At 40.1% G+C, this 23288-nt stretch overlaps 1 protein-coding gene and 1 long non-coding RNA gene across 2 annotated transcripts in view; one reads left to right on the forward strand and one right to left on the reverse strand.

Annotated features, from left to right (window-relative positions):
* LOC123689504 overlaps positions 1-23288 on the reverse strand; it is a 257049-nt gene that overhangs the window by 215404 nt on the left and 18357 nt on the right. The gene's annotated exons all lie outside the window — the stretch shown is intronic.
* On the forward strand, positions 604-5503 carry LOC110994258. Its single transcript, XM_022260805.2, has 3 exons — positions 604-729; positions 921-1138; positions 1447-5503. The coding sequence occupies exons 2-3, from the start codon at positions 923-925 to the stop codon at positions 1723-1725; spliced, it is 495 nt and encodes a 164-aa protein (XP_022116497.2). The 5' UTR covers positions 604-729; positions 921-922; the 3' UTR covers positions 1726-5503.

Raw genomic sequence — 23288 nt, forward strand, 5'->3', positions numbered from 1 at the left:
ATAATTGTCTGTTTATGTTGGTAAATCCTTCTTGAAGGCATGGCAGAAGAATGTATCTCTGTTTCATTGATAATTTGATAATTCAGCATTTTGATTATTAGTCTAATAATATAAATTATGATCGACATTATGGCTCATAATGCTACATTGTATTTACGTACGACTTACTATATTCTGATCATTATTTATAGGCGTCCCAGTTAAAGTTCGAAAGTGCCATCTGTTTTTCTTTTACTAAAGCTATTTTATCAACCCTGCCATGTTGATATAGACTCAGTACTTACTACACCGCGCGGCTTTGTAGTTTTATTGCATTCGAATTACCCTAGATGGCGCTGTTACATAATTTTAGTTTTTAAATTATTAAGTAGATGGCGCATTATAAGATTTAGAAACTATCCAATAGTATTATTTTCAATTTTATAAGTATGTACAGATAATTTCAATCACTATTTATATTATATACAGTATGTTAATGTACAAAGTGAATTTGTCTATATGTTAAATTTCGTACAACAAATATTATATAATGATTAAGTTTATATTATGGTTGCTGCGTAATAAACTGTTTTGCCGACATTCCCAATATCCGTTTGCCGCCGCCCGCTAGGACACCGTGCAAACGCGAGGTTATTGTATCTTTTCACTTTTGTAGCCAACTTCAGTTCGTAAATGTTCGATCTCTTTTAGCAACGTCGAGACTTGCTCGTATAGGAATTGCGCGTTTCGGTAATTATTGTTTTTATTGTTATACAGTGCAATTACATATTTATTAAATTCAATGTGGATTATAGATTTTATTGAGTGTATCAAGTGGTCCATGAATCGAAAAATTTGGCGCGTTGGATGCTGTCAACATAGCGCGCACTTGGCGTAATGCACGTGTAAAATTGAAATTAAATGTTCATTTTGGTTTGCAGACATGGCTTTATCAGTTGGACTACCGTTATCTGGGTTGGAGACAGAAAAATTTAACTCGTTTAGTCATATCATAGACATAGCAGGTCTTGCGAAGTCCCAGACCAGTCCAAGCCCATCTGTCTCCAGTGAATCTAGTGGCATCGGGTCATTAGGTTCGCTCAAGTCCGAGTCCCTTAACAATGACTCCTTGCCATCTAGTCCTCAGACCACAGAGAAGGTAAGTTATATTAAATAATTTGCAAATATTATGTTTGCGGTCGTGCTGGCCTTGACCCCTCTATTTTCATAATATTCCGTAATGGCGAACGCTATCAATGTTGTGTACAATTGACGTATGATAATGGAAAGATTTTGAAGCTTACATGACGTTAGCAAATTTGAATGTTATTATAAGGTTTATTAATAAATATAATATTGATAATGAACTTTGGCCACTTAAATATTATATACTTATACCATTGTTTTAGACTCGCTAATATATAATTATCAGGAGTTATTTATTTGATTATACATTTTTATTTACAGAAGTTATTTCAACCTTTACCGCAACCTCAGCCACGTCCGATAGAAAAGCGTGATGTCAAAGTAGTTAGTGGAGGCAGAGATATCCTTAATCTAATGAGTAACTTAACTGATCCTCGATGGAACTACCGTGCTACAGTGCTGCCTCCTAACAACCCTGCACTGTTCTTTGCTAACCGCTCACAGTATCATCGATTGGGACCGTATGGAACACGCACACAGTATGTAAAAGATTCCTGCCGTGAATGTGGCTTCTCATGGGTTGTAGCCGCTACAGACTAACATGACCAAGAGTAATTATAAACTCAAACCATGAGTGCTGAATCACATCAAGATAGTGTCATATTAAGGTGCTTAATGCCGCACCAGCAGCTTTAGATGAATTTTAGTACAATGGACATGTTTTGATATTGTTACAACAACATACTGTCGTCACATATTCTGACAGATGCCTATTTATAAAATTATTTTGCAAAATATGTACATGAATTATAAATGCTTACTTGCATTGTCCTTAAGTATTAATTCTATCTTGATGTGAGTTCAGCCATAGTTGATGACTGTGGAATATGTATATGATTGTCGTCCCATGAATTTGTAGAATTACATTTTAAATGTGACTTAAAACTGTGATCTTAATTTAAACAAATCAATTTTTTGACAACTCTATAAATGCGCGACAATGCATATATGTATTTGTTATTATGTTTTTTTTAACTTATTGTGTGATAATTTTAAGTTTTACGATATTTATTTTAATTACCCACAAAGAAATCGGCATTTTAGATCCAATAATGGATCAATACTCAAACCTCAAATTCCATATCATAAGTTTAATGTAGACAGAAAGTTTTCATATTAGGGTATTACACTACATTTAGTTCCTTTTAGAAATTTTAATAATTTATTGTCCAAAGAATTTAATTGTTGTAAATCTTCAAATTATATTAAATTAATGGAATAGTCTATGTGCAGTAATTGGTTCTAATCAAATATGCAGTTGATTTAAATCTATTCTTGTTTTTATGACCCTTATAATTTGAAGGAATATTTTAAATATGATATTAACATGAGCACATCCCACCATTTAATCATTCTAATATTGTGTGTGCAATTCAATTCCGCTTATGAATTTGATGTATTCCACAGTCATTTTTGATTTTATGGAGATCATTAAAACAAAAGGCTGCTTCTTGTAGAGGATTTGACGAGGTGGCACGAATTTAAGCCAAGCTAGGTTAATTTGTAGGTCTTATTATCGATGTTTGTTGGTTGTACCGTCCGTGCATTACACTATTATGGCATAATCTAGTGGACAAATGTTTCCCAAAATCTACTTCCTATTTACTCAGTGCTTCACCTCATTAATTGACGAGCCCGCTACTAATGAAGTGGGTTATCAGTGCATATCATCACAAACTTAAACAGTGATTAGGTGTTCTAAGGTATTAGTAGTTACAGACCGTTTTAAAAGGTTTTGAGTCATTAATGTGCCCAGATACTGGGTTCTAGTGAAATTATAGTAAGTGTTATTAACAGACTGGTAAATCTCTATGTAAATGCATTATAAATTGTATCTGTGGTCTCTTTAACTTAGTCAAGATATTTAATAGTGTGAGTCTCTTAATTATTAGTAAGTTAACATATACTAACTGATCAAAACTGTCCTTTTGTGCAACTAAAATTCTGCTCTGTTGTGATCAGCTTTAATTGGAACTGGAATATTTGTATGTTAAAATTTCTCACAAATTTATTTTTATAAATGTAATATAAGTGACAATACTGTGTGTAGGTTTCATAAATTTCGTTTATATTATTGTTATCTAGCTTCGAGGTTTGGCAATTTTTGGAAGGGACCAACAAATCATTTATTTATTTGTTACAATATTATCAGTAAGACCATTTCCAAATCAGTGTGATATCACAGTCCTAGCTCACATTGCATTTTATCAATCGCTTTATCTCTTATCATGTATTTGTTTCATTCGTTTCTTATTTCTCCTTTTGTTTAATGGGCTATGAACTAAATAGGTTGTATTCAAATAGGTGAATATTTACAAAATTTTATTTTATCTTGTTCAGCGGGCCTAGACTGAACACAATATAGCATGGATCTCAGAATGCAGCTAATGAAAACCTAATTTGCCTGACAGATACATTGCTTCCATCAAAACACTTGTAATACAATGGTGACAACCTATTGTGATACTTGAAAATGTGCTTTTTGATAAATATTCTAATCTTCATACCAATAAATGGTTACTACCATTGTATACAAGTAGATGTGCTTCAGTTGCATTCAATGTTTGTTATGGTTGATTTAGATCGGGTTGCATTCAGATATAATTTAAGTTAAATATATGACAAAGTAAATTCGAATGTAGTTCAAAGTAATGTGTTGGGAGCAATACGCACATTATTCAGTAACTGTTGTTGTGAAGTCTCGTTAAGTTAGTCGTATGGTGGGGCCGAAGAAGAACTTGCCATTGCCCGAACCACGCTAGGCCGAGGCGCGATGCAATATTTGCATTCCAGTTTTGTTTAAGGTTAGCAGCCGAGGTTAGGTAATTATTTTATCCACATTGCCAAATATTTTGGTTGTTGTGCTATTTATTTGAATGTGTTATCGTGAAATCAAATTGTAAGTACCTTCCATCGCTGTGTCAAATAATTTTTATAATGTTTTAAATCATTTCAATTCTATGCATTTTTATTTTGTTTAGTCAATCATAATTATTATATTAGTGTTTTGTAGTTTATATATTGTTCATCGTATTTATATTTCACATTGAACTGTAGTCAAATGACAGTATTTTTGTATTGCAAATTGTATGGGAATTGAAGGGTTTAGAAGTGAAGCGTTCTTTGCAGAAGCGCGGTCTGAATGTATATCGAGACTTATTGGTTTTTCTGTCTGCGGACTGATACAAAATGCAATTTCAATAACTCGTATACCCTTCAGGTCGCTATTGACGTAATGTGCGCTCCGCTTGTATTACAATATATCTGATAAGCATTATGTAGGTTTAGCGAAATAGAATTAACAAGGAGATAAAACTCCAGTACCAAATCTTTTGTTGGTTTAATGTTGTTCTCGTATTATGGTGATATGTGCGTCGGGAGCGGCGCAGAGCTCAATATTTTAGTAACCCTTAAGAAAATTAATACCTCTTTTAAAAAGAATATATATTTGAAATGTATATTATCCAATATCACTATGTATTTCCCTGTTTATTTTGATGTGATATCATAAATGACTGATCTGAATTTAGTTGTTAAGTTGGTTATTGATATGCAGTGCTATTTCGAGTGTAATTAAGATTTAATATTGAAGTGCCAATGCTCGTAATTTAATCTTTGACTGTTCCTTTAAATAGCTTTGTAAGGGGGCTCGCAGGTGAGCCTCCACCTACTTCAATATAAGAAATCTTCCATACTAAGCATACTTAAGTTCGATTACATAAAACATTAACCACGTACGTGCACAATCTCAGTAAAGCTTGCAATATAATACGTGTTCGTCACTTATTATTTAATCTGTAATGTTAAGAGTACAATATGGTGTTATATCATTCTAGTATCAATTTAGCCGAAGATGTTAATATTATTAATTAGGTTAAATTTTAATAATAGCTTCGTATAATTGGGATGTTTTAGTATTTAGTAGTTGTAGTATGCAGAAAATGTCTCGTGAGTGAAGTGAATAAAGTGGCAATAATACTCGGACGTAAGTCCCTGCCAAGAGTACAGGGCCGCGCGGGCGAATCGAAAGATAGCGTTAGATGATTTATTTGTTGTAATTATAATAATAGTCGTAGGTATTTTGTCGTACTTAATAATTATTCTTGCGATGCCTTAATTCTGGTTGTCAATTAGACACGTCTGCCTAAATGTTATCATTGTTTTTTTTTTTTAATTTAAAATTTTGATGTTCCGGCTTCCTCCGTGAACTTCCAGTTCAGGCTGTTCTTTTGAAATGATTTTGATGTCGATTTATTTTTACCTAAGTGTTCTTATTAAATGTTACCAAAATGTTTTTAATAAAATATTTTTATATGTATTTTGTTGTTTCATTACGCAATCTCCTTTGTACTTAATTTATATAAATACACATGTATTTATATAACGCGCTCTTTATGCAAGCCGTATCAGAAGCTAATATTACGAAATGGACCTGATCCAATTATAAGGCCACCGTATAATGTAAACAAAACAGTTTATGTACTGTATATATAAGAACAAGCTATTCTATATTTTTGGCTTAGCTTGTGATTTTATTGTCACGTTTTTGCAGTGTCGGCACTTTGCCAACAGAAATCGCTCTACTTGTGATAAACATGTAAATTTTCGCTCATATTATTGATTAAAATTTATTTCGTAATAGTAAAAGGTTATCGACATTTTGACGAATATTCTTTATAAATAAATATAAACTGTTAAATCTAATTCTTATTAGTTTAAACAAATTTAATAAATGAAAAATTAATACATCATAACGACATAGGAGGAACTACTCTTATTTGGTCGTAAAAACGAGAGTCTTAACAGCCGATGATGTTGTTTTAAGTACCTAATACAATAGAATTCAGCCGGAAGCTTTGATTTTGGTCAGTATAATATAACGCCCGTGGTTACGCCAATCGTGGCCTGGCGGTCATGGTGAGACGCCGGATACCACACAGGTTGCTGCCAGATGTGGCGGTAACCGAATGCCCTCGGCGTGAAATGAAGGCTCGCGGGTCGTCCCACCGGATTCTTCGCGGTCTACGCGCCGCCCAAAAACCGGTACACATCCACAGATATCCACGAGCTCCTCGCTGCCGCCCATCCCTGCGTCATAGCCGGGGATTGGAATGCGAAGCACCCGGCGTGGAACTTAAGAACTTCAAGTGAGGGGTAGGCGCTCGCTGCACGACGCCGAGAAGCTGGATTTTTCAGTGTCCGACGCAGATGTGCCGACGCACTACACCGATCAAGGCAGCCACAGAGAGGACACAATGGCCTATCAGGGGCGGACGTGCCAGATGACGCAGGACTTGATCGTCGCCGAGTTCCGGTCCGATGGTTGTCACTCGGGTGGTGGTGGCTTCGCCGGAAGTGCATTGCGCGGCCTCGACGAGACCAGCACGGATTGGGTACTGTTGCACCGCCTTTGCAGGCGCCTTAATGGTACAGCCGACCCCATCCGTTGCGTCACCTAGACGACACACTGCGCTACGACGCCGAGGGTCGCGCCAAGCTGTTCGCGAACCACCTTCAACAGCAGCTCTCCCCTAACCCCGCGGAGGACCCAGCCCGCGCGCTAGAGGTATCACAAACGCAGCTCTGCGGACTGCGTCACCTGTCCCATCGTGTGGTGAGGCTTATGCGTCTCTATTCCGCGATTCTCCGGACCGCACACTTCCCCGAAACGAAAGTCATCATGTTGCCCAAGAAGGGCAAAAGCGTCTTCGAGCCGGCGAGTTATCGCACTATTTCATTACTCGCCACGCAATCCAAGCTGTTCGAGGCCATGCTGCTGTCGACAATCAGGCGGCACTTTACTCCTAGGCCCGAACAGTTTGGATTCCGAAGCGAAAATTCCACTACCCTCCAGCTGTCGACAGTACCGCACGACATCAGCGCCGCCCTTAACAAGAAAGAGGTGGCGGCTGCCGTATTTCTCGACATGGAGAAAGCTTATGACCGGGCTCCTCGCCTCCGACATCCCGCGGCGCGTGGTGGCAATCATTCGCTCCTTCCTTCTCGACCGGCGGTTCCACGTCTCCGTCGAGGGGGTGAAGTTGACCTGCCGACTAATCACCGCGGGAGTCCCTCAGGGCAGCTGCTTATCACCGAGCCTCTACTCTATCTATACTAATGACGTTCCAGTCGCAGCGGGGTATGCGGTGCACTGTTTGCGGACGACACCGCCTACATCGCAACGTTGATTGCTTGAGCGTGCGGACGCCTCCGGCTTCCTGCACCTCCAGAATCTCGTCCAGCTTCACACCAGGCCTCCCGACTACCGCCGAACCTTCCCGCGCGAGCTAGTGCGTGTCTGATGCCTCATAAAGTTTAATACAGAGCTACCCAGCCCCACCGACACACAACAACGAGTGCTGCGAGAGCAAAGGCTCTCCACAGCACCTACGAGGGCCAGGGCCGCTCCATGCCCGCCACAACGTTAAGCGGGGCACGAAAATGACACCCCCCGCAAGCCCGCGGGCGAAATGGGGCTCCCGGCGCCACCTACGGGTGCAGCGCGGAAGACTGCAGACAGTCCTGCTTAGTTAAAGCATTCATCGACGAATGGCGTGCGTTCGTTGCGCAGGGGAGCATCGCGCGGCGGACTGCACGAGACCGAGGGACGTGCCGGCGACTTGCGCCAACTGCGGGGGCCCACACCCCGCCTGCCATTCGTCGTGCCCGGTCCGCAAGGAGGAGGAACAAAACCGGCGCGCGGGCACATTTGCCCGAACTGCGCCCTCTCGCCCCTTGCGCCAACGCCACGAGCAACCACAAAAAGAAACTTCTCAGCAGACCGCGAGTGCGACATCAGCGGCCGCTCCTTCGACGTCTGGCGTCGCCCCTACAGGCGAAGCGGACGACTTCATCACCGTGCGGCACCGCACAAGACGTGGTGGCCGCAGACGAGGTCGTGCTCCACCCTCGCTTGCCGCTCAGGAGGCAAGCCGCGCTGCCGCGCTCCATGCAGTCACCACCGACGTCGCCAACCGCGCCGCCACCGCAGCTACTACACCTACACCAGCTCATGAACGCGCTGCCACTGCACCATCTCGCACAGCACCATCTTCGCGCTCGCGCACCAGGTCCCGCGCGCGCCGGCCACAAATGGAGGAGGCGCTGTCGGCGATCGCCAATATTCTCCAGGCTGTACAAGCCGGGGACAACCCAGCCGCGCTCTTCAGGAGAGCGGCATCGGCCTTCAAGGGCCCAACCCGAGGCCGCAGTCGACGATGATGGGGGGCCTCCGGCTCCTACACTGGAATGCGCGTGGCCTCGCGGGTAAGGTCACATATCTAAAACATGTACTCAGCTCACAGGACATCGACATCGCCCTGGTCAGCGAGACGCACCTAGCCGCCACAGCTAGACTCCGCATGCCGGGTTACGAAGTCTACCGCCAGCACCGTGTCGACGCCCGTGGTTACGCCTACCGTGGTTTGGCGGTCATGGTGAGACGCCGGATACCACACAGATTGCTGCCAGATGTGGTGGTAACCGAATGCGATGCCCTCGGCGTGGAGCTACAACTCGCAGGTCGCCCCACTGGATTCTTCGCGGTCTACGCGCCACCCAACAATCGGTATACCACAACAGATCTCCAAGAGCTCCTCGCTGCCGCCCATCCCTGCGTCATAGCTGGGGATTGGAACGCGAAGCACCCGGCGTGGAACTCGAGAACTTCAAACCCGAGGGGTAGGCGCCTGCTGCACGACGCCGAGACGCTGGACTTTTCAGTGTCCGGCCCAGACGTGCCGACACACTACCCCGATCAAGCCAGCCACAGAGAGGACACCATTGACATCGTGGTCCACCACGGACTGACGTGCCAGATGACGCAGGATGTGATCGTCGACGAGTTCCGGTCCGATCACCTTCCCGTGGTTGTCACTCTGGTGAACTCCTCACCGAACATGATACTTCATACACCGCTTCGCCGGAAGTGCATTGACTGGAGGGTCTTCGAGCGAGCCCTAAATGACGCACCCCAGCCGCGCCCACCCGTCACCCCAGCGGCTATTAACGAACTTGCTGCATCCTTTACCACACTGTTACAGAGTGCATTGGACGCAGCTACCACCGAGCGTCCTCTACCAGCCACGTACAAACAGTTGCCGCCCCGTTTGCTGGCGCTCATCCGCCGCAAACGCGCCCTACGTCGACGCTGGCAACAGACCCGCTGTCCGCGCATGCGTGCAGAACTGCACGCCTTCGCCGATCGGGTCAAGGCTGCACTCAACGACCACGCCTCCGAGTCGTGGGACCGCGGCCTTGATGAGGCCAGCACGGATTGGGTACGGCTGCACCGCCTTTGCAGGCGTCTCAGTGGCACAGCCGACCCCATCCGCCCCTTGCGACACCCAGACGGCACACTGCGCTACGACGCCGAGGGCCGCGCCGAGCTGTTCGCGGACCACCTTCAACACCAGTTCTCCCCTAACCCTGCGGAGGACCCAGCCCGGGCGCTAGAGGTCGAGACCGCCGTCGCCGAGCAGCTGGGCGCCCCTCCACCGGCAGACGAAGAGGTGCTGTTCTTCTCGCCGAGCGCCGTCAAGAAACAAGCAGCGCGGCTCAAGCTCAGGAAGGCCCCCGGCCCAGACGGTATCACAAACGCAGCACTGCGTCACCTGCCCCACCGTGCGGTGGTGACGCTTATGCGTCTCTTCAATGCGATCCTCCGGACCGCACACTTCCCCGAAGCCTGGAAGGAGGCAAAAGTTATCATGTTGCCCAAAAAGGGCAAAAGCGTCTTCGACCCGGCGAGTTATCGCCCTATCTCATTACTCGCCACGCAATCCAAGCTGTTCGAGGCCATGTTGCTGCCGACAATCAGGCGACACTTTACTCCGAAGCCCGAACAGTTTGGATTCCGAAGTGAACATTCCACCACCCTCCAGCTGTCGAGAGTACTGCACGACATCACCGCCGCTCTTAACAAGAAAGAGGCGGCGGCTGCAGTATTTCTCGACATGGAGAAAGCCTTTGACCGGGTCTGGCACGCGGGACTTGTGCACAGGCTCCTCGCTTCCGACATCCCGCGGCGCGTGGTGGCTATCATCCGCTCCTTCCTTCTCGACCGGCGGTTCCACGTCTCCGTCGAGGGGGTGAAGTCGAGCTGCCGGCCGATCACCGCGGGGGTCCCGCAGGGCAGCTGCTTGTCACCGAGCCTGTACTCTATTTATACCGATGATGTTCCAGTCGCTGCGGGGTGTGCGGTGTCATTGTTTGCGGACGACACCGCCTACATCGCAACGGCATTCAACGCGCGCTACGCAGGCGTCAAGCTGCAGAGGTCGCTGGATGCCCTTCCCGCCTGGTTGGCTGAGCGGCGCCTGACCGCAAATGCCGCCAAGACCCAGGCCATAGTCTTTGGCCGGCGACACCTCCCGCCACCGCTCCAGCTACAAGGGGTCGAGATCCAGTGGCGCCCCAAAGCAACCTACCTAGGCGTCACATTGGACCGAGGCCTCACAATGCGCCACCACATCGCTGCAGCCACGGGCCGCGCAAAGGCGGTTGCCGTGAAACTACGCCCTGTGCTCCAGTCGTCGCTGCCTATAAAGCGCAAACTGGCGCTCTACAAGCAATACCTCAGACCGCACCTTACGTACGCGGCGCCCGCGTGGTATGCGCTTGCGGCCGAGACGCACCGACGTCGGTTGCGGGCCGTGCAGAGTACCACACTGCGGCGTATAGTCGACGCGCCGCGCTACGTAAGGAATACCACCATTCAACGTGACCTCAAACAGGAGAGCCTGGATGACTTTATCAGCGCGCTGGCGAGACGCATGTTCGAGCGTGCGGACGCCTCCGGCTTCCAGCACCTCCAGAATCTCGCCCCGCTCCACACCAGGCCTCCCGACCACCGCCGATCCTTCCCGCGCGAGCTAGTGCGCGAGGAGGACTCCGATTCCTAAAGAAGTACCTACGCATTTTCCACCCCCGCTGACACACAACAACATTGCAGCCAAGACGCTACATAGCAACTAAAAGACCCAGGGCCGCTCCAGGCCCGCCACAACGACCACCCCGCCCTTGAGCGGGGCGCGAAACTGATACCCCCCGCAAGCCCACGGGCGTAACGGGGCTCCCGGCGCCACCCACGGGTGCAGCGCGGAAGACAGCAATTGTGTTAGTTAAAGCATTTCCAACGTATATCACTATCATACCGCTATCAGAACCATAGTTCTTCGGGTGACAGTGACATCTGACGAAACTTTTATCAACTAACGTTCCTACAATACTGTTCTTGCTTCAAAAATATGTTCATAGATGGCGCTGAAAACACAAACAATCTGAATTCAATTTGATAGATGGCGCTTACTACGGTGTAGAGCGGTCGCGTTAAAGTCGTACACGACTGCAACACAAACGCATAATGCAGTCGTCTAGGACTGCATAGGGCAGTTGTTTTCCACCGCAAAATAATACTTCTGCGAATTCAATTACATGATGGCTTTCGGTGAAGAAACACCTGTACTACTGTTACGCAAGCGTAGATTAGAAGACAGCATATGTGGGTGCGAGCTGAGGGATAACACGACAAATTTTTTCAACTACTTTAGAATGTTCGTGGTTTTGTTTGATGAATTAGTTAGTCTGGGTTGCCTGCCGAGAGGAAGGGATTGGTACTTAGCGAGGAGAGCGGGGACGGAGTGGCACGTGGTTAGCAGCAACCGCTTGTAGCGGTCCATGTATGGTGGTTCCAGCAGCTAAACAGTCGACCGCACGGCGAATCTCGTCCGCAAAGCGACTTTCGACAACGACTCAGAAACTGCTCGAGCGGTCCAAGTATTGCAAATATGAATTTAGTATGGAAACTGCAGATGGCCGTGCGGCGACCGCGTTAGAGCAGTCGGTCTCGGCTGCAACATCCGGTCCGTCTATGGCCAGCGATACACGGGCTGTAATATTTTTCAATATGTAGATGACACTTTATAGCCATCATAGAAAACGAAAATTTATTTGATTTTCATATTGAAATTAAAATTCGAAATATTTTATTGAATTATTAAGAACCGTAGTTAACAAAGTTTACACTATTTTAGTTTGCGTTTGCCTGACGCAAGTGTTATATTAGAGAGAAATTATTTTGCAAATTATGGTAATCATTTAACCCTCACTGAACCTGTCACTGCGATGGTTTTGTAAGAAGGTACTGTAAAAATAATCTTTATTTTGGTATTAATGCAATGTTTAATAACATGCGTTTTTTTTCTTTTGAATCATCTGGGGTGCATTAAATAATGGAGGATTTTATTTTTACTCTATTTCAACCACTCGTGTAAAACAGCTGGATAATTGCTATGAAACGAATAATTGTAATGTAACGGTTGAAGAGTGTCTACGTCTTGGTATGTAGCTCCGGAGGTAGAGGAAATCGCCATACTTATAAAACTAAATCTGAGTAAGCAAACCTTTTCAAATAAAATATTAAAACAGCGGAAGGGTACATAAAATTTAATATAAACATATAAACTTTAACTTGAAAAATAGAATCAAATAGTAGAAACACTTACAAAATGAACAAAAAGAATTAACCAATGTGAAAAATAATGTATAACACCTATATATGTACCAATAAACTTAATTTTAACATCAAACATTTCGTTAAGCTAAGTTTTATTACTATATTATTAGATCAAAATATGCAAAGTAATATACTATATTACTCTATGCATATTTTGATCGGGCACAATATTTCTGCAAACACGGATTTTACAGACCCCAAATGTATGAAACGCGATTGAATAGGGCTAAAATTGGAAGGAGGCGGCATGATTACACAACATGGCGAACCTATTGGCATTCAAGGCTTACGAGCTACGCGACTTTATTAACTTGATACGCCGGTAAACTATTGGAATGTGTCTAATATTAAAAAATATCAAGTATACACCACTGCGATTTAAAGAGAAATTAACTCTCAACTTGGATTGATTCTGGACCTGAGCGTATTTTTCAAAAATAAGATTCAGAATTAAGATTTTGGTTACTTATATATTACTATAATTTACTTTGGCTGACCTGATGTTAAGGCATACTGACGCCTACATTGCCAGAAGGCTGTGCAAGTGCGTTGCCGTCCTTTTAAACTGAGACTTAGCTTACTATCTTGAAAATCCTCTAAATAGAAACGTTACAAGAACCTGTCTGCGCTCGAATCATTGTCAGCTTAGTCTAAGTCAAACGCTTTTTTTCAAACTAAAAATATATTATATAATATCAAGTCATCTCTTGATGCCAGAAGAATATAAAAAACAAGCCGATTTGGAGTATGAGTATAATAGCAAAAACAGCTACTTTTAGACAACATTTTATATCCACCCGTCGTTGTTCATCTTCAAGTTCCAGGTGTAAATCGTAAGGACTGTTTCTATCACAGGCCGGCTTTTTTAAATGAAATGGCATTTTACCGCATGTTAGGTTCCATAACTTTCGCTTGGATTTCAAGAATGTCCTGTTCTAAATATAATAATATATCCTCAAATTATTTATATTCCTCCAAATATTTATTATCATATAAGTCTGTTTTGATGTTTTGACAGAACTGTCACTTTTAATGTTGCTGTTCATAATAATTTAGTAAAAATTTAATTATACATACATATTAGGCTTGGACGAATGATATAATAAAGTGTGTCGAAAAATATTCTAGAATTGACGAATTACAATTGTTGAATAAAATTTTAATAGACATGGGGGCTTAGACAAGATGCCTTAACAGTAGTGTATGTCTAAATCTAGATTTGTTTGAAAATTTGTCATCGCGAGCTGTCATTTTCATACAAATTTAGTTTTCGACTTGTAATTTTGAGATCAACACAACAGGAAAATGCTCACCTCACTAGACTACGCTTGACAATTACACACCTTTGAATCGGCTAAATCTAAATTAATATCAAACAATTGTTGAAGGGTACTTATACAGTAGACAAAAAGTGGCTGGTAACACAATTGGGGCATCTTTTGTTTCATACGGTTCTTTCAGTGCCTTAGAAATTGTAACAACTGTTACTGGAGCGATAGACTTACAATAGTATTGTCGCTGAGTTAATTGTGCCCTGCCTCATCTACTGTAGGGTTAGTTAATCGCTCGGTAATTTGTGTTGAGTCTGCAACATTGAAGCGGTTATAAAAAGAGATAGAAGTTTAACCCCTTCGGACGAGTTGTGTTACCTCATTATGTCGTTAAAATTTAATTGTAATTTATATTAATTACTTGTGTATGTATTAAGGTATATAGAACTATTTATTATGACGACTGTGACACGGCTATAATTATGGGATTATTATTAAAGTAAATTAAAAGAGATATATAAAATGGATATATACAACAGTGAATTGCATATGTTATTCCTTGGATTTGTATATACATATATTTCTTCATAAAAACTGCTGTTTCTGTTGAAAAAATTCCAATTTGTTTTGACTTTTAGCCAGACGACTCACACCGAACAAATTATAAATTTCAAGTGGTCATTGACATATTTAAAAAAACTCTTGATTTAAGTTATAAATATATTTAAAAAATGTGTCACTTTTATCAAAAGAAACTCTGTTGAAATAAAATAAAACATTAAGTATGTAATCAAAGAAGTTAGTAAAAGCAGTTTTCGATGTAGCAAGACATAAAACGAAGATTTCGAAATTTAATTTATGGATGATCTAGTAAGCTTCGAGCTTTTCTGAAATTAGTTCTCAGAACATAAATATAGAACATTTTCCACAAAGCCATTCAGTGCTTGCTAAGGAGCGAATCTTTGAATGCCACCAAATTGTATGAGAGTAGTCCTCTTTCAAAACTTCTAGTGAATAGTGTTAATTCGCTATAGCGAATTTGCCCGACGCTCGTCAATGGGCTATTTGGCGACTTGAGAAGCGTGCAGCCTCACAAAGTCGCAATATTGTGTATGGAAAACGCGGGGAATATGAATGGAGTTCGTGGAAAGGGACACGCGATGGGGCGGTTTTCTAAAGAGCTCTCACCGAGAATATTCAACAATTCAGTATTCACACACTGGGACGTTTGACATTATAACGCTTCACCTTCTATTTCAGATACAGCATTTCGTGGTGGCAAATTGCATTTCATTCTACATTTCGTTAATACCTTTAGCATACATTCACGGTAATCATAAAATATTGCTAAGAAAAAATTGCATCAACGAGTTTCTAATATAAGTGTCACTAGGTTTAGATAGTTTATTAATTCTTCACCAACCAATTCCACCAACCAAATTCTGAACAAAATCTCATCTCAAAACACACGTGATAAAATGTATGTATGCCTTATATAAATATGAGATCACGTTGCTTCTATACGCCCCTCTGAGGTTTTAACAACCAGAACAAATATTTTCCCACCTCAATCATTGAGCTCCTTACATTGTAGGAATAACAAATTGCTATGACACCTCAATAGAAACAATCGTAAACCAGAAATTACGCAGGAACCCTTAAAGCGCTACATTGCTGCGAAAGCGAAAAGGAAAAACGTGCCCGAACAAAAGCCTTACAATGGGGCCGCGGGAACAATGCTAACTAGAGATGCTGGGGTATCATTCGCAGATAAAGACCCGGCGCCCGCGCCATCGACGTTACATAGAACAAGCGCTTTCGGAATCATTTACGTAATTAGGCTCCGCAAAATGAACTAGTCTGAAGTAAATTTAAATTCCCACTTATTTATTTAAAAAAAGGGATTTATGGTAATTGTAATCATTGATACGCTCATTATTTAATAAATTTGAATGTCTAGTCTAGAGTTCCCGACTAGACTAGACATTCAAATTTATTCACAGGAAAGAATTAGGAACAAGATTGCTTCATTATTGCTAACAATATTTTTTGTACATTATTGAAAAATAATAGTGTATAAGATAGGGTAATGTTTTATCTTTTACGTCATTATTACCCCGCATTGTATTACTACGAATGAATGCGTTTCACAAATTCTAAACAGAAAAGAACTCCACACACGTTGCACATGTAAACCTATCATAAATATCACAAGAGCTCTACTACAATCAACAAATAATTGGCAATGGTGACATAACAAGTGACGGAAGCGTCGATTGGTGTGCTGTATCAAGTGCGATTGATATGGGAATTGCGGCGTGTTATGTATCGAGTATTTAGGGATAAAAATAGCACTCACTTATAAAGTTATATAAAATCTTTAAATACTAAGAGTGCTCTCAACACTCAAGATCGTTTTATTCAAGTTTTATTGTCATCACAAAATCCAGTACCAGTGTACTTCAATCAAATGGTGTTCAAGATGCCGCCAGTTCTTAGTCTTACATGACCCAGTTCCCATTTTGTTGCGTAAGAAAACACAGCTGATGTAAACACATTTTATCAAAGTATTAAAATTGAAACGACACTTAGAACATAGAACATCCGCAAGCTCAGCACTAACAACGGACTCCACAACAATGTGCCCTCTGAAGAGCTCCGAACAATCGAATGAAGACAATAAGCAGCGATACTCGGAGACAAAAAGAGGCGAAATAAAGGCTCACTTGTTTCCTGGCCGCATTGTGAGGAACGGGAGAGGGCAGAGACAAAAGCGTAATGTGCCACGGGCCCAAACAATGGAACTCAGCTATTATTGTTACTGTTGCGACGCTTTAGCGAAATATGTACGAGCGAACTTGACATGCTGTGATGGCCTTGCTTCACGTGCTTTGACGTACGCACTTACTGGGTCATCGTTATTTTTTTAATTAACATTTTTATAAGCCTGGTCGAGGCGGCAAAGAGTACTGCCATATCTGTTTCAATAGCTAAATGACCAATTGATTATTCATGCTAGTCAGGCTTCGCAAATTATAAATAATCTCTTTGCTTGCCTCAAACCTATTCGCATTCGAAGGTGAAACTTAACGAATAGTCAAAATGAAGGAGAATTTATGCAGCTATTGTATTATTACTTTTTAATTGTCAACGGTACTCGAAACCATACTACTTTGGTTCTCACCCTAAGATCTGAACTCAGTAGAGCCGCGTAACCGGCTATCGAAGCCTTTTTTAATTCGCTGTCGGAGTTGTGCGGTGTGTTGGCAGCAGAATGAGAGACTGAAGGGTGAGGGGCCATTTTACTTATGAATTGGGGATATATCTCTGAAAGTTGGCGTTAAATAAATGCCTTATATAATGCATTTAAGAGAATTTAATTTATTAAAACGCCTCCATAAGGATATTAAAATATTTTTTAATTACGGTTTTCACTAACATTTTCATTTCTAGCTAATATTGCATTATGCCTTTCACTGTTAAAATAAATTACAAAATAACTTACTTAAATGGTTTATACAATGTATTTCGATGGAAGTCGTACTACAGTATAAAGTAGCAAATCGGGCGTGATGAAACTTAACGAAGTGCAATAATTATAGCGTAGAAAATTTATGAAATGTTCATTACCAAAATGCGATTAGAGCTGTATCACATATCTATCAGATATCAGTATTAGATTCATTTGTAGTATCTGATTTAGGTACTGTTAAGATTGAAAGTAATAGTGGTAGTGTAGTTTTACAATTATTTTCGAACATAATAAAATAAAATAATATGCCCTAATAATGTTATCCTAAACCTATTCTAAGCCTATATGACTTTATCCATCCATCGGAATGGAGCATCATTTCATTTTGCAGACAAAAAGATCGCCCATGTTTGATCTTACGCCTTGTGACTTCTACAGTGCTATCGGCTATATAAGGGCGGAATTTTAACAAGGGTCCAAAATGCAAGTGGGGTTTTATAGCTATGTTACAGCCAACTAGATTAATCAGACGTTCAATTAATAGCCTAGCCTTTTTAACTAAACAGCGCCGTTAAACTAGCGGCCTGAACGATATTCAGCCAGTTGATCAAACAGCTAGGCAAAAATGATTTAGATCGATGACGTCATTACTTATTATTATTATTTCTTAATAAATACAAAATGATGTGTATATTGAAACTGTTTATAGATTGTAGAGTGTGGGTGTGTTGTTCGCTAGTTGGGTGGTATTAAATGTCTTAGAGTGTTCTAAGCATTCGTTTTATCTTTTTAATGCACTAGATAAGTTTTCACGTTTACAATCAGCTGAACTACATAGGAATAGGTTTATTATTATAAGTAAAATTGTTCCGATAAATATTTCGGAGTCATAGACTAAACTTTTTTTGGTATGTCAAAGATATTTGCGAACTATATTTAAGTAAATTTAACCAGAAGCTGAACCAGCCGCATAGTGCTCGCTCGGACGAGCCTGAATACTCATCTCACGGGCACGTATCAAAATCCAATCTTTTACATTGGCGTATTCAAATTGAAATTAGATTTTACAATCTTTAATATATCGTCTACTATCATCATACTATCGTCATACTTTAATATTCTACAGTTATCTTTTATTTATGTACATGTAACTTAACAATCAAATATACAGTATTTACAATTTTCTTAACCTACATTATAATAATAAAAATAAATAAATGTAAAATTAAAATTAAAAAGCTTGGTCTCCATAGCAGTATACCTTTCACACAGCATTTCCTCGATATATTGCGATACTTATTCGTTAAGCGAAGAAAGCACCACTCTAGTGTCACCGGTTGTGTCTACCTGGTGCCAACTTAAATCTTTAATAAGCCCCTGTGCACTTGAATCCCAAAGCCCAACAGTATCTGCTCCAAAGGGAACCAAATCAAAGTTATAGGAAAAAATCTTATCTATATGTGAGCCGTTTATTATCTATCCACTGCTCTGCGGCCGCCTCGCAGTTTTGTTTGTCCAAGGAAGGTGAGCCGGGGCAAATGTGTCTACATAGGTAGCATTACCATTACCAAAGCCCGTCCCATCTTCTAAGGAATCAACGACATCCCATCCGGCCGCAAACCATCGCCTCTAGCATGCTTATTTATGTACATAGGTTTCGCGCTTTTTATTGTTACCAGTGTGGGTTACAAATGAGTTCGACAGGTTTTTTAAGTTTCCCTTATTCTTATGCAGGGAAGTGAATTGATTTTTGATGTATGGGTAAACTTCAGAGTCATTTTGACATAAAATAGTATTATTGTAAAAGCTTGTTATAAAAATAAATCAGTGGCGCCGAACCTTTATAGGCCTGAGCCTCAGATATGTGTTTCATGATAGGGACTGGCCCTGTTACCAATGTCCCCGAACTGAACTGTGGGATGCAAAATTGTCCCGTTTTCAGAAACAGCGCGAAATTTGAGCAAAAGAATATAAAAAACACGTGCCAAGAGTTTAATCTTATTTGGAATCGTCAATATTAATTTTTTTTAAAAAGAAAGTCAAGTAGTACAATTTTCAGCCTGAATGATACGCGAAAGCGAAGGAAGATCGGAACCTTATCGAAGCCAGAGAGAACATTCTAGAACTCTGTGCGATAGGACGCAGGAAAGTGCGTAAGAGATAAATAACGCGTACCTACGTTCTAGAATTGTGCTATAAAAGTAGAACATCAGCTCAAGTCTCCTGAAAATGAAAAATTCCAGAATTTTGTTTAATGTTACCTGTTGTTAATGTTACGTGAACCTCCGGTGAAACGGTCTAAAATCGTATTTCAGCCTGCCAAAAACGTCTCTAATTTATGCAAAAATCTTTTTATATTAGAATTATTTGAGTCGACCTTATTCCAAAACTTCAACGGGGTGTCCAAAAACAAACAATGAATGACTTTAATGGACGTGAACTTAAAAAATGATAGCTCTATTTACATCCCTGTCCAATGCAGTTATTAATATCATTTCGCATGGAGGGGGTCAAGAGATATACATATTTTGTTAATTAAATACAACATTGTTAAGGGAATAAAATAAATAAAAATTTGAAAACTTCCCTGGTGGTTTTAATACAGTAAAGTGTATTTTTCTTAAAGATTATACAAAAACATTTAAAACATAAGTTTTATTTCTAATGCACCATTTTTTAATTTTATTTATAAGGTTAACGTCTTTTTAAAGGCCTAAATCTAATCAAAATAACATGTGTCTCAAAAGAAAGTTTACATTTAGTTTCAGAGCGTTATGTGAAAATGTTAACCGACTTCTTCGTGACTGAACTTCAAACCATTCCTGGCTTTAACCAAGAAAGGTTCCAACTGGACGGAGCAACGTCACCCACATCCATTACGTCTTTGACACGAGTTCGAAAATAATTCTCAGGCAAATTGATCTCCGAGAGTTAACATAAATTGACCTCCACGTAGTCCTCATTTAACTCCGTTGGATTTTTTATGTGGTTATCTTAAATCCAAAGTCTACGCCAATAAGCCGACTTCTCTCGCGCAATTGAAAGAAAATATTCGTCAAGAAATGGCAGTCCACCTCCCGAGCCGTCAAAAGTAATTTTATTGTTCGATTCAATGGATGCCGCGATCGCGAGGATCTATTTTGGCCGGTATTATTTTTAAGAAATAATTTCCCAAAATGTGTACTTAAAAATGAATAAAAACTTTTTTGATACACGACTTATTTTTTAATCGATCAACTAAATATTAACTTTTTTTGAGACAGCTTGTATTATTTATGTAAACTTGCTTCTACCTAACTTCGTTACCTTAAATGTTTATTTTACTTAACATTTTTTCGTATTTTCTTTATAAAAACCTCCTCAGAGTTCGAGAAATAAAATAAAAAAACAAATTGGCCCAGTCGTCTTTAAGTTTAGCATTTAGCAATATACTTTCGATTAATTTTAGACTTTTACTTATCATTCATTACATGTACTTTTTAAAGAAATCTCGCTCGTCCGCGTCGTTTGAAAATATATACTAAAACGACAAGACGATATTAAATACAAGTTAATAGAAGACAATAATATTACATTTATACGTTTTTAGAATACGTTATCTCGTTATAATCCCTTTAATCATAGTAATTAACATTGTCTTATTATGTTTAATACCTAAAACAATCAATCTAATTCCGCAGCATATCTATGTTGCTAACTCACTATCATCCGAACAATAGCTTGATAGTTCTCAGCGCTGGTTCGGTTCTATTGTAATGAATTAATTAATAAAATAAAGGCATCGGGTGGGGGTGGCTTTTGTCCAGTAAGGATGGATCCGATCTCATTAACCAGTCATTGTGGTGGTGGCGAAACAATGCGCTGGTCAACTCGGTCGCCTAAGCAATTCCTACTTAGTTTAACGGGTTCCTATCAAATGCCTCTTTACTTTAAGTAATCTCCTATACAAAAAAAAATTGTAACCTACAGATCTATGAAAATTCGATTTTATTTCTGTTATTAATTCGACGTGTCGAATTTCTGGATGGTGTAGGTGTCAAACCTTTCGTAGGTGTCAAATATAGCACATAGAACATGAAAACAAAATAAGCTGTGCCAAAAATAGGCTATTAAGACCTACATACAATAGTAATAAGAAATATTGTTTTTACATATTCAGATTTTTTGTAACTTATTTACTGTATGTTCGATGGAAACCATCTTAAGTATAAAATCAATATCAGGTTTTGACAAATTAAGACGAGATAATATTACTCTAGTTTAATAAAACTTAAATTATTGAAATATAACAAAATCTACGTATACATATATGTATTATATAATACTAACCAAGATATATGATATCGCTAATGTCAACTCACTCAGCGAAGATATAAAGATGTCGATAGTAGTCATATTATTTACCTAAACTTTTTCTTAAATATACTATTTTATATCTAAAAACTGTTTGCTGATTTCATTTATGTGTGCGGTTGAATGATAACGCTAGTTCAATCTGATACTATTACAAGATACTCAGGCATTTAAAGTTTATTTATTGTTTCATACAAATTATTTTAATCAAATCTCCAGTTCAAAATTATTTAGTGTAGTTTACAACATTATAGTCAAGTTCTACTAGTAATATCCTGTGAGTCATGCATTTCTTTTGTACTCGTAAGAACAAAGAATTTTACCCTAAATATCATATAGGAATTTACCGTGTATGTATATATTATTTATTGGCAACGATTGTATCCAAATATAAAATCGTTAATGTTTTTCCATTAACAAAAGGATATTGTTTTACTTAAACGAGTTCTGTAAAACTTATATTGAATTTGTATGGCCTCCGTAGCAGTTGTTACACGTTTTGAAAAGTTTTCTTTACATAAGAAAACTTGATAAAAAAATTCAATAAAATTAACAGGAAGAATAACATAAAAATCCGTGAGACTACAACTTTGCTTTATATTTACATTTTCTTTATAGGGCAGTAGAAAACGGCGGCCATTTTGAGGTCTAAAATGTTCTGGTACTCTCGTTTGGTGAATATTTTTGGTTAGATTTGAGTCTTGTAACCCTGCTCGGTATAATAATCGAAACCGAACTAATTTAAGCACGCCCAAACAGGCTCCAGAAGATTAACCAGGAGTTTATGCAAATTGTATTAGTTTTTACAACATTCTCCCAAGTGAAATTCGAAAATTTAAATTAAATTTGACGAATACTTAACCCTTATCCTTGGGATTGAGTTCCTCCAGTTCAAACAATTTATATGACTCAAGACTTAGCTATTAAAAAGAGTGACGGAGATATTCTTGGCTGTTCTTCTTGCCGCCTCACCGCCCTTGACTTGCGAACTGGTAGTAAATATAAATTTAGAATTAATTTAACTTTTTTTCTGACGTTCATATGTGTACCTGTATATGAATAAAGTTATTTTGAGTTTGAGTTTGAATGTATAACAATTATATTATTAAAAAAAACGAATTCAGCAAAGATGTCTAAGACAAGTCAGTGAAAATGTAAATCTTATATATGTATAAAATTCTCGTGTCGCGGTATTTGTTAACGGTTAAACTCTTCCGAAACGGCTTTCCCAATGAAATGTTGTGTGCATATTGGGTAGGTCTGAGAATCGGACAATATCTATTTTTCTTTATTATTATTTGTTTATATATTATTGGTCGATAACCGATCAACGATCAATCTAGTCACCTCCCATCCAGCAAACATCAGGGATGAGAAGGAAGCCGGTCTCCTGTCTTACTCAATATACAGTTTTCGGCCATTTTTTTTTTGGTTTCATTTGTGTATCGATCGTAGCAGTGACTTATACGTATAATTTTAATTATTCTGTGCA

The sequence above is a fragment of the Pieris rapae genome, chromosome 10 (genome assembly GCF_905147795.1).
Source record: "Pieris rapae chromosome 10, ilPieRapa1.1, whole genome shotgun sequence".
NCBI lineage: Eukaryota > Metazoa > Arthropoda > Insecta > Lepidoptera > Pieridae > Pieris > Pieris rapae.